General features: G+C 33.7%; 1 protein-coding gene across 3 annotated transcripts; it reads right to left on the bottom strand.

Moving 5' to 3' along the window:
• Positions 1–4,209: 4,209 nt before the first annotated feature.
• On the bottom strand, positions 4,210–12,688 carry LOC125659254 (RING-box protein 2-like). Of its 3 annotated transcripts, none has more exons than XM_048890857.2 (4): positions 12,558–12,688; positions 12,226–12,379; positions 8,589–8,636; positions 4,210–5,276 (listed from the first exon to the last, which is right to left on the bottom strand). In XM_048890857.2, the coding sequence occupies exons 2-4, from the start codon at positions 12,377–12,379 to the stop codon at positions 5,158–5,160; spliced, it is 321 nt and encodes a 106-aa protein (XP_048746814.1). In that variant the 5' UTR covers positions 12,558–12,688; the 3' UTR covers positions 4,210–5,157. The 3 variants fall into 3 exon arrangements, with proteins under 3 accessions (XP_048746814.1, XP_048746816.1, XP_056006111.1); XM_048890859.2 differs by having other exon boundaries at positions 12,493–12,601; XM_056150136.1 differs by having other exon boundaries at positions 12,548–12,600.
• Positions 12,689–14,322: the final 1,634 nt, after the last annotated feature.

Below are 14,322 nucleotides of genomic sequence, written 5' to 3'. Positions count from 1 at the left end.
CGGACACCCCCCCCCCCTCTCGATCGAGGATTAAGAATATCAATTATTAAATATATCCATATATATCTGAAATTCTATTATTAAGCTGTTAAAATGTGTAGTAATAGTGAATGTATATGTATAACTTCTCTTTATGAAATTCACGATAGAGAAGGCACATGTATACAGAGTACATGATATATCATACCACATTAAACAGTTTATTTGCGTGTTTTAACTTATATCACTTAGGTGATGACGTCACGATAGGTAAACAGTTTGCGATTAACTTTTTTATTAGTCCATAGGGCAAGCGAGAGCATAAAAATTGGCAGGTCAAATAAATTTTACTACCCCATATGCTAGCTGTACAATAATGATTCAAATTTTCGAGTTTCTACACTTTAATTGAATATTACAATTTGGATTGCAAGTTTAAGACGGAAGTTCAAGCTTTCAACTTCTAAATTCACGTCTACATCTGTATACTATGATTGATATATACTATGAGTTGGTTGTACTCTGCGTGAAAAGCACTACTGTATCCTGCGTATAGGAATGGTTGTATCCAAATGACGTTTGTCCATGTTGTTGCAGGAAACTGATGTAGGCCTACAGACGTGTAATTTGACCCGTGTTTACTTTCATGTATAATTTAAAAGGATTTATCATGTTTATATGTACCATAACAGTTCATGATGTGAATGATTTAATACTAAAATACATCACTTAACAAATGTAGTACACTTTTCAATTTGAATGTTCATACTTCAGATTGAAATCGAAGTTACAAGTGAATATTGAAAAACATAATGCAATGATTTTTTAAAATAAAAACCACAATGAACAATCGGCCTATGTGTGGCTTTTATTATAAACACAACATTGTATATATGATAGTGAAATTTGTAATTTACTTCACTTGGATAAATTTATAGCTTTATGAATTTGCATTTCATTTTGATAAAAGTAGATATGATTCAAATTTTATTTCTAAAAAATTCAGAAATATCTTAATCTCTTGAGATGCATTTTTCTTCTGGTTTGCGTCAACAGTTAAAATAGGCTAGGATTGGTATTCATTTCTTTGACGTATTGGACTGTACTTCCGTGGGCCAGTTGATAAACATGACATAACAACATAACTATGATAATGCAAACTTTGATAAGTTATGAAAGTTTAACAATTTCATCTCATATTTTGATTAATTTCATACGTATTGACTATTGAAGAATCCAGACTCGTTTTCTCTGAAATTCAAACAATATTTTACTGCAACTTTTTGAATTATAACAAAATTAACAATGAAAGTAAAATGTTGAAATTAATTTACAATCCAGTCATCAAATAGGAAAACAAGATCTAAGAATATTCACTGCCTTACAGTTACAGTCTGAATATAGCCATCCCTCCATTACAGTCGTACCGAATGACGGCGGAGGGGGGGGGGGGGGGGTGCTATTAGCAATCGCGTTCATTCATATTTTGACGACCTTGGTTAACTCTAATTTTTAAATGACATCTGAAATGTATTTTGTACCATACTTCGTTTATATATTGATGACTCAAATTTCCCCTGTTCGGTTATAGATCTAGTCTAGAAAGGGGGGGGGGGGGGTGAGAGTCATAGAATTATAAGATCATTGATGACTGTATCACTGAGGATAGATAAAATTTCAGCATAAAACATTCATGCAGAATATTACGCTACAGATCAAATGTTTAATCCCCCGTAAATACTTTCTGCAACAAAGTCGTCATCTGATATCTGTGAAGTCGGACTGAAGACTGAAGTTTATAGCACACGACGCTGAGTAGAACTTAAAACGATCGTTGTCGCTGTCACATTTGATGACAATGAACCAATTGATTTTTTTAAAAGCTTCATATCTCGGGAATTCTACCCCCGCTCCCTCTTTGCACAACAAAAACCTTGCACTCTCTTATAAATCTTATGTACACCGGAAGTCAACAAGGACGTAAACGAGTCTTGCGCCACCTATGTTTGAAATAGGGGAAACAACTGACAAATATTCGCAATTGTAATGCAGGATCTGATTGATTTCGATATCAAAATGTTTACTTTTTCAGTAGAATGGTTTGCATATACTAGCAACGTAACATCATATATCACGAATATTTTTTATTTTAAAAAAAATGCAATAAATGGGAAATTGTGGATAAAATTGAATTTTGAGGGATGAAGTTGAATATTGCACATACTGTTTACGGGGGATATAAATTGGCGTATACTATGACTTGTTGATAATAAATCACACAAGTTTGTAATGCCTATATATCACTTCATATTATTTCATATCACAGTCTGCATTAAACATTTATAATTATATACATTTATAATTTATTTTGATATCAAAGGTAGACAGTACACAGTACTAAGAAAGAACAACTTGTACTCATTTAAAATTTCCTTTAAAAACTAGAAAACTGACAAATCCGAAAGGGTTCCTGGAGGGCGGGTGGACAGACGAAAATTTCCCCAAGGAAACTTGTAATATTGTGTGCCATAGAAATACTGACGGATGGACAGAGAAAAAATCTGAAAATCGAAAGGGGTCTTCCTCTGCCTAATCAGAGTATCATATATAAAATTTACAACAATCTTATCATGTATAATCGCAAGTTATAGCGTTGTTATCTTATGGTTTTTTAATATAAACTACGTGTAGCGGTCAGCCGAGTTCGATCGCCAGCGGCCAGATAGCTCAATCAGCACCTCGATGGAGATTCAGGGGGCCCGGCTTTGAATCCCATATACTTTGATCTCCTATTGTGGCCACATCCTACCTCTGGGGCCCCTGGATTGAACAAACTTGAATTTGAACTATTTGAAGATGATTGCATATTGAATATGACTAATCATGACCCTGCTATTCTTTAGAAGACTTTTAAAGATATTTCTCTACATGTTCTCATATAAATCTTTGATCCCCTATTGTGGCCTCTTCCTACCCCTGGGAATCACGGTTTGGACAAACTTCCATCTGCACTACCTGGGGATGCTTGTATATTAATAAGAGTAATCATGGTCCTGCCTTTGTTGAAAAGAACATTAAAAGCTGGATTACAATTTAAAGATAAGCACAACATTGACAAGACTATAGGGAATGGATACCTTTTCAAGATATTTTTCAGATTTCAACATCTAGTAAAAATATGATTACTACGGTATTCAATGTATAATGAAATTTGAAGGATTTAAATCAAAATAAATGTAAATAAAGATGAAAGTGAAGTAACTGCAGAACTGTTATGTCAAAATATTTTTTCAGAGAGCTACAGTTCTGCAGTTAAAAGTGAAGTAGATGAGATTCACTTGACTGGTATATTAGAAGCTGACCTTTTTGCATTCGAGACTTTTTTTGAAGAATAACTGAATTATTTTGTAAAAATAAGAAAAATGTAATTTTCTAAAACTGTGTGAAGTAAATGATTTATATATATAATTTCATTTCATTTATAAAAAGTGAATGTAACTTTCTACCAAGTGATTTGTATGAAATTGTTTTCTATTAAAAATATTTTAATAAAACATGCTCTTCCCATAGATTTCAATGTAAAATTCTAGGTGAAATAAATCAAGCAGTAAAATCCCTACAGTGGATTATTTTTATTTGACAAACCTTTACAAATGATACCATTACAAAAATCCCACCATCCATTTACTAGTACTGGATATGAAATATGGTCATTATACACTGAATACCTTAAGAGAAAATGTGTCAATGAATTTTTGTTCAAAACACATTTAAATAAACAATTTTTATGGACTTAATGAGTCATAGGATTATGAAGTAATCACACTCACCTCAATGTTAAACTACACCAACATTTACTGTGTGCTCTGGTACTACTAAAACTGCCTTTTATCACCAAATACTTAATTGGTATATTCAATGCTTATCAATATATAAGATTTCCAAGGAACATTTATTTTGAATATTTCATTAAAAATCAAACTGGCAAAAAAATTCAACTAAAATAAAGATAATCCCTCAAATCCCACCTCAGCATTGTTCTTAATCGCTGGAGTTTGAGAGCCTTCTTACTGTGACATCACAATGTACCCATCACACCCTAACAGTCACTATTATGACGTGAAGTCTCTGATACAACATATTCAATCATGTGATCAATGCCATGCCTATCCTTAGAATTTCAAAATCACAAAAATTTACAAAAAATTTAAAGAATTGACACAAAGTAAGTTACAAATATTTGTCTTTTATTTTATAGTACAAACTTGAAAACAATGTACTTGCATGTTCATACACATAAAAAAAATGTATCACACATTTCTTCTCATATCAACACATATTTTTGTATGAATTTTTCATTTTTCTTTAATTCAAATCATTTTTTGATTATTGTTGACATAAATTGTATCTAAAGTCATTAAAAAAATATCTTCAGTCCACAGAAATTAAATTTCTTGTTCCAAAAATTGAAATGCATGAAAATCTTGTGGCACAAAACTATTACCGGTAAACTTTTAAATCATTTATATATTCATATCATTTGGAATATATTCATACTAAATTCAGTATCGTCAATACAGTCAAACCTTGTTATTTAGAACTCGATAGTGCCAAGAAAAAATTTCAGATATCAGAGGGTTCGAGATTACATAAAGAAAATGTAGTTGGGACTTCCAACTCACTTCGACATATTCACGATTTTCGAGATATCAATGTTTGAGATAGTGAAGTTTAACTGTAATATTATATCCCAATGTTCTAGTAATACACATGATAAACAGCAAGTTCACCAAATAACTGACTTATCCAAAACAGTAGCTCCACATGTGACAAAATTACTACACCACTGTCAATAAATACAACCAGAATGGTTCTTCAATTCTAATGTTCTATTCTAAACAGAAATAAGTTTGTAAAATTGTTTTTTGTCTGTTTCTGAATAATCTTAAATACACATGCAATGTTTGAATACAAAATAAATCCCAAGAAGTGGTAAACAAATAACTTTTTCATACAATGTATTACAATTACACAAGAATAGCTTGAAAATTTTCTATCAACAGATGGAGAAATTATTTTTCTATTACACTTATAAACCATTAATTTTTTTCATCCTCACTGGACAGTTCTAATGTTTTGTCCAGACCATATCTTATTTTCTGTCCAGACTGTCTTTTCTTATTTTCCTATCCTTTGCACTTCCCAGTCTTGTTGACATAGTGGACATCTTTTATTCTGTTTCACCCACAAAGTCATACAGCATAGGTGAAATGAGTGATTGCATTCTCCCCAGACAACTGGAAAAAAAAAATTCCATTCAAATTCCTTAATTGCAGACATTTCAACATAGCATTTATATAACTTAACAAAAATCTTTTTTATATATACATTGTTTATACAGTAAAACTCTGATATAGCGAATTTCTGGGGATCCTCTATAAAAATTCGCTATAAGCGTAATTCGCTATACTTTTATAGCGAATTCATAATTCAAATATAACGAATTTGTTATAAAACTGATTTGTTCTACATGTATATCAGTTTTATAAGAAAGCAGCAATCGATATACTTGCGTTTGCATTGTCTTTAAGAGAAATGAAGCCTATATATTTTCGAGAAGAAATATGTTTATACAAGAAATATACACATTGATTTATATATGATAATTTATCTTGATGGATTATTAAGTCATGCAAGAACATGTCGCGAGAGAAATGCTAACAAAATTTTGTGCAAAACATACATGTACAGTCTATTGCAAATTATCATTTACTTGTTGCTTTACACAAATAAAGGAGTGTACGATAAAATAAATGCAATGAAACTTCAAATTTAATTAACGAGAATAGTAAACAATACCGACAATATATTTCCTAAACGTATGTGTAAGTATTGTTTTGCGTTAACAACCTTTTTTGAAAAAAATATAAACAGAAATTTTGTAATAAGTGTTGATCCTTTATGTCAATGGAAAACGATTGTTAAAAATCACATAAAGTTTAAAATGAAAAAATAAATTCGTTATAAAAGGTAATTTTTACGTTCATTTTCAAGGGGAATAGGAATTTACTTCGTTATATCCGTAAATTCGCTATATCCGTGTTCGTTATAGACGCAGATTTTTATATAGAATATATAAAGAATTTGCCGGGGAAATCGTTTTCACTTTGCTATAGCCGTAAGTTCGCTATATCCGTGTTCGCTATATTCGAGTTTTACTGTACTACTTTCATATTCCATTATCATCAAACTCCAATAATATAAAAAGTAATCAGTAATTTACATTGATCTTCTGAGATATTGTATTCTGAGAAAGAGAAGTCACCCACCCACCCCTGGGAGCTCACTCTTACATCCTCAAATATTCCTCTTACATATAAAGTGGGTATTTTCTTTAGAGAAGTAGACAGGCATGGCCTACATCATGTAGGCTTTGCTAGTCTACTTTTCTAAAGAGAATAATAAAGTGGGTAGTGACAGGGCTCGAAACTAACGTATGTCTGTCAGTCCGTGACTGATAGAAATCATGGCGGACACATTCACTTGTTTAACCATCAGTCCGAATCTACAAATTCAGACTGATAGATTTATTTTAAAGTTAGAAAAAATTCTCTCTGTGAAATGTTAAAATGTTTTTAAAACCCAAAATCTAAAGCCAGAAAGATCGACTTATGTTAAAATGTTTTTAAAACCCAAAATCTAAAGCCAGAAAGATCGACTTTTAAAATTTGTCTTGATTTACTAATTCTGTTTTCTGGAAAGTCTCAAATCTTATGAATAGAAACAGTCAGTCTGTGTCATTAAAGTGTTTTGCAATATAGGCGGTAATAACATTATTAATTTTAGGGCTACTGAAACAAAAACAAAATTGAAATCATGGCGCCATGTGGCTTTATGAAATATGTTTCATTGTTTTACGTCTGTGACACGGGATCTCCATTTAAGGTCATATTTGAAAGACCTGTGATGCTAATACTTTAAAATACCGAGCGTTTGGCAAAGGAGCAACCACCACAGTGACTTATATTTATGTCTTAGGTTTGACGCGGCCATGGCTAGAACGTGGCTCGAACTCACAACTTCCCACTTACGAAGTGAATATTCTGCCACAGTGCTGAGCTATCACTGCCGGTCTATGAAATACATAAAAGGTGTTGGCCTCATCCTGCCACAAAATTCATCAAAATGGAAAAATTCCAATGAAAGCAAGAAATAGTGTGATAGGGTTTACGAAAAGGAGAAATGGCCAAGAAGTTTTTAGGGTAAATGGCTAAATGGTTGGAATTGGTTGCAGTATGACCAAGAGAAACAGTTGATGTTTTTTTGTTCCTTGAACAGTTCGTAAATCAAAACAATAAATGTCTTGCATAGTCCATTTTATCTAAAGATTTACTTTAAGTTTCAATTTAAGTGGTGGACTGATTGATTTCTCTGCAGACTGATCATAGAAAACGTCCATTAGTTCGGCCTGACTGGCTGACTGAAAAGTTAGTTTCAAGCCCTGCATCAATAACCTGGATTAAACCCTGATTTAATTAATAATATTTTATTACCTGTGAACAAATTAACTGAAATATTGTTTACATTTAACCAATCCATAACAAAAATATCACCATGCTGCTTTGCTAGCTTCGTTGGTACATAATGATTTACATTATAACTTACTATCACATGTAATAACTAATAAGTCAAAACTAAGATATGTTTGTGAAACACAATTTATACCTGTGGAAATAGCACAGCCTATACAGTGGTTACAACTTTTATAACAAATACCATTGGAAATGCTTTGTCAAAAGACTTACACATACTACATAACGAAGTGGTATCACTAATAGTTCAATAGTTACGAGCAGTGTTAAAGTTGATAGATGGATAAAAGATCAAAGTCACATGACCATCAACTACAGCAGTGACCCCCAACCAATTTTGTTGTCAGTTCCTAGCTACACGAACATTCTGTTGGTGACACAAAGATTGTAATGGACCTATAATGATTCAAGTACATGTACTACTGTCTACTTAAGGACAGCTCTGTATATTACATACCCACACAGTCATCTTATATTACTGTCTAGTTACAGACAGCTCTATATATTACATACCCATACAGTCATCTTATATTACTGTCTACTTAAGGACAGCTCTGTATATTACATACCCATACAGTCATCTTTTATTACTGTCTACTTAAGGACAGCTCTGTATATTACATACCCACAAAAACATCTTATATTACTGTCTACTTAAGGACAGCTCTATATATTACATATCCACACAGTCATTTTATATTACTGTTTACTTAAGGACAGCTCTGTATATTACATACCCACACAGTCATCTTATAATACTGTCTACTTAAGGACAGCTCTGTATATTACGTACCCACACAGACATCTTATAATACTGTCTACTTAAGGACAGCTCTGTATATTACATATCCACACAGATATCTTATATTACTGTCTACTTAAGGACAGCTCTGTATATTACATATCCACACAGTCATCTTATATTACTGTCTACTTAAGGACAGCTCTGTATATTACGTACCCACACAGACATCTTATAATGCTGTCTACTTAAGGACAGCTCTGTATATTACGTACCCACACAGTCATCTTGCTTGTTCTCTGACTGACATCTCAAACAGGCATCTAAAAGAGTATAAAGAATGGTTAAAAGCTCACATTTAGACAAACTACAGAGTGATCTTCAAATTGGTTAATCTAATGTTGGTGGGGTATGTCATGAGATAAAGTTAAGTGGTTTTATAAGTCTTGCATATCCATCAAAAAATTAAATTTTGTTGATTAGGCAAAAAAAATAAAGAAATTAATTACTTGGTTCTCAGGCCAGTTTTGTCAAAAATAAATGAGAGAGGGAGGCCTTTTTCCCCCCATTTTACCTCATAAAAACAGATGAGGGATTTTGTTTTTTAAATTTCATTCAAAACTCCCATTTTTTAATCCAGTGCTCAATAAACATTGAACAAAGAAATCAAGAACATTATTTCCTTCTCTTCTTTTTTTGCCTTGCATTTTCTACATTCATTCTTTTGTGTGAGGGGCCTCCGTGGCCGAGTGGTTAGAGCATCGCGCTCAAAATCACACGGCCTCTCACCTCTGTCGGCGTGGGTTCGAATCCTGCTCGCGCTGGTAAGTGAGAAAGTTTCCCAGTTTACTTTTGGAAGGTCGGTGGTCTCTTCCCAGGTACATTGTATCTGGGTTCTCTCTCCCACCAATAAGAACTGGGCGCCACCAGATAAATGAAAAATTGTTGAGTGTGGCGGAAAACATCAATCAATCTTTTGTGTGGCAACTGGTGATTAGCCCTACAGCTTTCACAAGTGAGATAAGCCCCTTCAATTAGCTCAACTGTGTCATCTGCACAGTAAAAGCATATTGGAGGGAATATACCATCACTAAAACACAGGGTTTGACACAATCTGTGTAAATTGGTATATTTATATATTATATACTCAGACCTGTTTACCCCGTCCAACTGATGTCAGTATTCTAGAACCAAGTTGTCAGTATTTTGAGCACTTTGTCAATATAAAAGTCGAATATAGCAAAAATTGCTACGCGGGTTGTTAAACCCTTTTTTATATGAACAACTCCTTGTATATATAAATAGGATGTTGCTGTTTACTGTTGTTTTCGTATTTTGCAATGTGTAATTATCATGGTTTTCCATCATTCTTTAAATCTGTCATATTTTATAAAATACCACAGCATTTTGATAAAATAATTTTTTATAGAGTCCACGAGGTTATCTCCTTGTAGAAGGTTGCCGGTTGTAATAATTTTGATCTTGCTCTTTGTTCAATAAATTTCGTTTAAATTATATTCCCTACATCCATACCATTTATCCCTTAATTTCAAAACAATTTGAACTTGATAAAAAATGGAATGAAAATAAATACTCCATATTGAATTAATGTTAGAAATATCCATGAATCTTGTCATTGACTTATTAGACACTTTCAGCTTCGATAGGTATTTATGTTGTTTACACTGAACGTGTCTGTAGCAGTCATTTATGCTTCCGTGACCGCAGCTGAAGTCCATGTTGCACACACTACAAAACACCATGTGATCTTTCTTCGATTGTTGGAGGCATGGCCAAAGCACTCTGTATGAGTCCTTAAAATTAGGGCATATTTTCTTCTTGTTTTGAACCTCTGAATGGGTTTGGATGTTTCGTTTGCATTCTCGTCAATCTGACATTCGCCATTCATGCTTTTTTAAAAGTTTGACATAAATCAGTATCAATGGTGCATTTTAAACAATGGCAACTTCAATTGAATAAACTGGTTCCCTATTGACCTCGCTTCTCTCCTCGGACTAATCAGCGGGGAACCAGTTTAATTCAATTGACAAGGTGTTTTTATTTTTTATCATACTGATCGGAAACTGATTTTTTTTCAGATTCGTGGAAAATCGTAGATTCTTAACATGAATCCATAGAGCGTATTTTGACTTTAAAATCCGTGGAAAATACGGACAATCCGTACAAGTAAACAGCTCTGTATACTATATATACCAGTTTGCTCAGATTGTGTCAAAACCCAGTGAATCAGACAACACATTATAATTTCTGTTACATGTGTATGTTTACAAAATGGAGTTGACAGATGAACACAACAAAATTGTTTTTTTTATATAAGTGTGCATAATTGCTGTAAGCCTATGTCATCTTTGTATTTAATCAAGGCGTAAATTGCGTATCAAAATATGCCATTCGGATTTCAGTGTTTCTACTTTTGTTTTGATATGGTACTCAATTTTGCCGAGTTTGTTCAGTTTTTTCCAGCACATACCGTCCTTAATCATCATTTGGGTGAGGTACATTATCGATTATCCTAAAATCGCCCATCTTTGTTTTTTAGACAAAATGTCGTGGCAAAGGTGACAACACGGGCTAGATATGGGGGCCGCCATTACTTAAACCAAACTGTATGTATGGCGCTATTTGATTGCACGTGTCTGTATCATCCAAACGTTTGTTAAAACATTTTACTGATGCAAGCTCCGGTTAGCTCAGTATATTCCGTTACGCTACAACTCCAATAGTAGTCCCGGAGAATTGACACTGTACGGAATTTGTTACTGACGGGAGTATCTAAAATGTTGTCGGGTTTCCGGATTTTTTTTAGCACCCTACGAGCGCATGAGAGAAATTTTATTTGATAAAGATGGGTAATGCGCAACTGGTGTTTCATAAGCAGACGGTCCATAATGAGCTATGCGCAGTCCAACGATGATGATCCAAAAAGTCGTTATTGGTGCTTAGTACCTAAGTGTAAATTAGATTGAAGGAAAAATGCGCATCTAGACGCGTATCCTTGAATGGAAGGTGTGAAGTTTTACCAGTATTAAGATATTCCCTAAATTTGTTTTTCCCGCTAACTCGCATAATTTAATCAAAATGTATTTCCTATAAATGGTTGTAGCAATTCATTTCTTTGAAAAATATCATTATAATGCAGGAATTTGATAACAATAAGGGACTTTCGAGATATGTATCCACTCTGACTTTTATCGAGCGTTGAACGTAATTTGTAGGGCATGTCACTTCAACAGTGGCTTCCGGATCACAAAAACAACTATGTAAACAAGCATGGGATATTTCAATCGCTATCAAATTCCTGCATTTAAATGCTATCTTAGAAAAAAAAAGAATCTAGGGAACATCTTGAGAATATCAGTAAAACTTCGCGCCTTGCATCCAATGATAAGCATCTAAATGCAACTTTTCCCTTCCATCTAATTTACACCCAGGTACTAAGAACCAACAGCGATTTGGATCGTCATCGTAGGACTGAGCATAGCTCTTTACGGACCGTCTGTTAGCAAAATCCATTCATACTGATGTAAACTTTGCCCTAAAATTGGTTATTATCACGTGACCGTGGTGTATAAACGTCAAATATAATCGGTCTTTCCGGCACATCCCAAAAGTTCCAAATTGAACTATTCCATGCTTGTTTACTTAGTTGTTATTGAAATCCGGAAGTGACATGCCCTACCAATTACATTCAACGCGCGATAAAAGCCAGAGTGGATCCATATCTCGAAAGTCACGTATTAGCACAACTGTCGTACGGATAATCTTGGTTATCGGCACGGCCGTCGTGCGAATAACTGGTGCAATTAGCACGACCGTCGTGGGGATAATCTGGGTTTTTGGCAAGACTGTCGTCCTCAGGGAACAATATTTTCTGACTGCTGAAAACATTACCCATCACTTGAACACGACAAATGGCGCATGTGTCACATTCTACATCCCAGCTCCACATAGCAACAAGATTCCATTTCTTGAGGGTGAACATTTTGTCTGCTTTTTTGGCACTCTCTCTGTCTGGTTCTCTTTCAACTTCCATTTCGTCCGCCATCTTGGAATATAAAAATTTACAGTAAGAAAAAAACCCACATAGTTCCTTCTCTTCATGTATACAAAAGTTTAAAGAATAGCAGAACTATGTAACAATATCTTCTATCCAATTACATATTTCCTTTCAAAAATACGTGCGTGTCTGGTCTCAACTTTCAAGTTTGTTTACCTTTGCTTACCAAGAAAATAAAAGTAGAATGAATAAGAAGTAGTGCGATCCCGATCTCAATTCTCTGACCATATTACAAAGACTGGGAGAGAATGAATGATGAAAATAGTTATACATGTATATAGTACACACATTGGGTTGATCCAGGCTTGCAGAATTAAAAGGGAAATAAAAAAAAATCAACAACAAACAAACAAATCCCAAAATACAAAAATAGAATAATTACGAAAGCCCGATAGGCTCATTTTTGAAAAGTAAAAAAAAAAAAATCTAACTCGTTACAACGAGTTACTATCTCGTTACAACGAGTTACTATCTCGTTATAACGAGTTAATTATCTCGTTATAACGAGTTATTACAGTTATCTCGTTATATAACGAGATAATTATCTCGTTATATAACGAGATAATTATCTCGTTATAACGAGTTAGTATCTCGTTATAACGAGTAAATTATCTCGTTATAACGAGTTAACTGGTTAATTATCTCGTTATAACGAGTTAGTATCTCGTTATAACGAGTTCATTATCTCGTTATAACGAGATAATACGCAATTTCCGAGTTGCCCAATAGTTCTTTCCCGTTGTGGAACTCTTACGCACAGTGAGACGCAAAACATACTATCGTCCACACGTAGTGGGCACAAATGCTTATTGCTGCCTTCATTTATTGCCTATTTTAAAGGCCGATTATTAGACACCATGCAACCACCCAAACTGCAGGGACACACAATACTTATAAATTTATTAGTATTTAATATGTTTTACGGCGTGACCGTATTTGAGGGCGAAGCAAAAAAGTTTTGACATTAGTATCTATATCCAAAACAGAACAAACTACGAGCTAATATTCGAATCGACGCCATTCACATATTGAAATATGAAACTGTCTTAATAATCTGGTATTGTGGTATTTTAGAAAATGTTTTTAATGAAAATTTAATGGCATAGAAAGTCACACACATCATTATCGGTTTATCGTACGAATATCAGAGTAACTTTGAACAAGTTTGAATTTGATATTTATATATTCACTGTGTTCAAGATGAGGATTTTGGTAAGAAACTTTGCGAGTCTCGGTGCCCCTACACCACAAGATTTTCACCCCCCTACGCCACACAGGGTTTTCAGTCAAATACTCGGCATATCATGATTTTGTGTTGGTTTTTTCAGTCGAATATTGAGTCCCATTCAAAGGTAATGTTTCTGGTCAAAAAAACTTTGGAGTTTATGCAGTAGGAGTGGAGATTTCTCATTAAATACACCGAAAAATATACCCGGCGCCTACCCTACTTGTATATTGTCGAAGTGTTTGGGTATTTCCAAAGAGTTCTAAACTCCCCAGTTGCTAGTGCTAGCTTGCCAATAACCACTGTCTTCCGTGCAATACTTTTGGCTATCTAGATTTATTTTGATTAAACACAATCAGTCTTTGAATACTTATCATACATGCCAACTTTTAAATATCCCCATGGGGGATTTTGCGCGCGACGACCTTTTTTCAAAGCTCAAAATTCACGACATTTTACCATGAAAATAAATATTTGTCTTTTCAAATAAAATATCAATCTAATCATTGTACAAGTATCATATATTAACACATCAAGTGTGTTTGACCATTAACTTTAACAAAACTATCCAAAAAAAAAAAACACTTCGAAAGATATGCATAAATATTTTATTAAAATCATCTATTCAGCAAAAAATCCTCTCCAACAAGTCACATACATATTATCAAATCCTTTTACACCATATAAACATTGGCTGGTCTATATA

The sequence above is a fragment of the Ostrea edulis genome, chromosome 9, assembly GCF_947568905.1.
Source record: "Ostrea edulis chromosome 9, xbOstEdul1.1, whole genome shotgun sequence".
Taxonomy (NCBI): Eukaryota; Metazoa; Mollusca; class Bivalvia; order Ostreida; family Ostreidae; genus Ostrea; species Ostrea edulis.
This window is presented reverse-complemented; position numbering and strand designations above follow the sequence as displayed.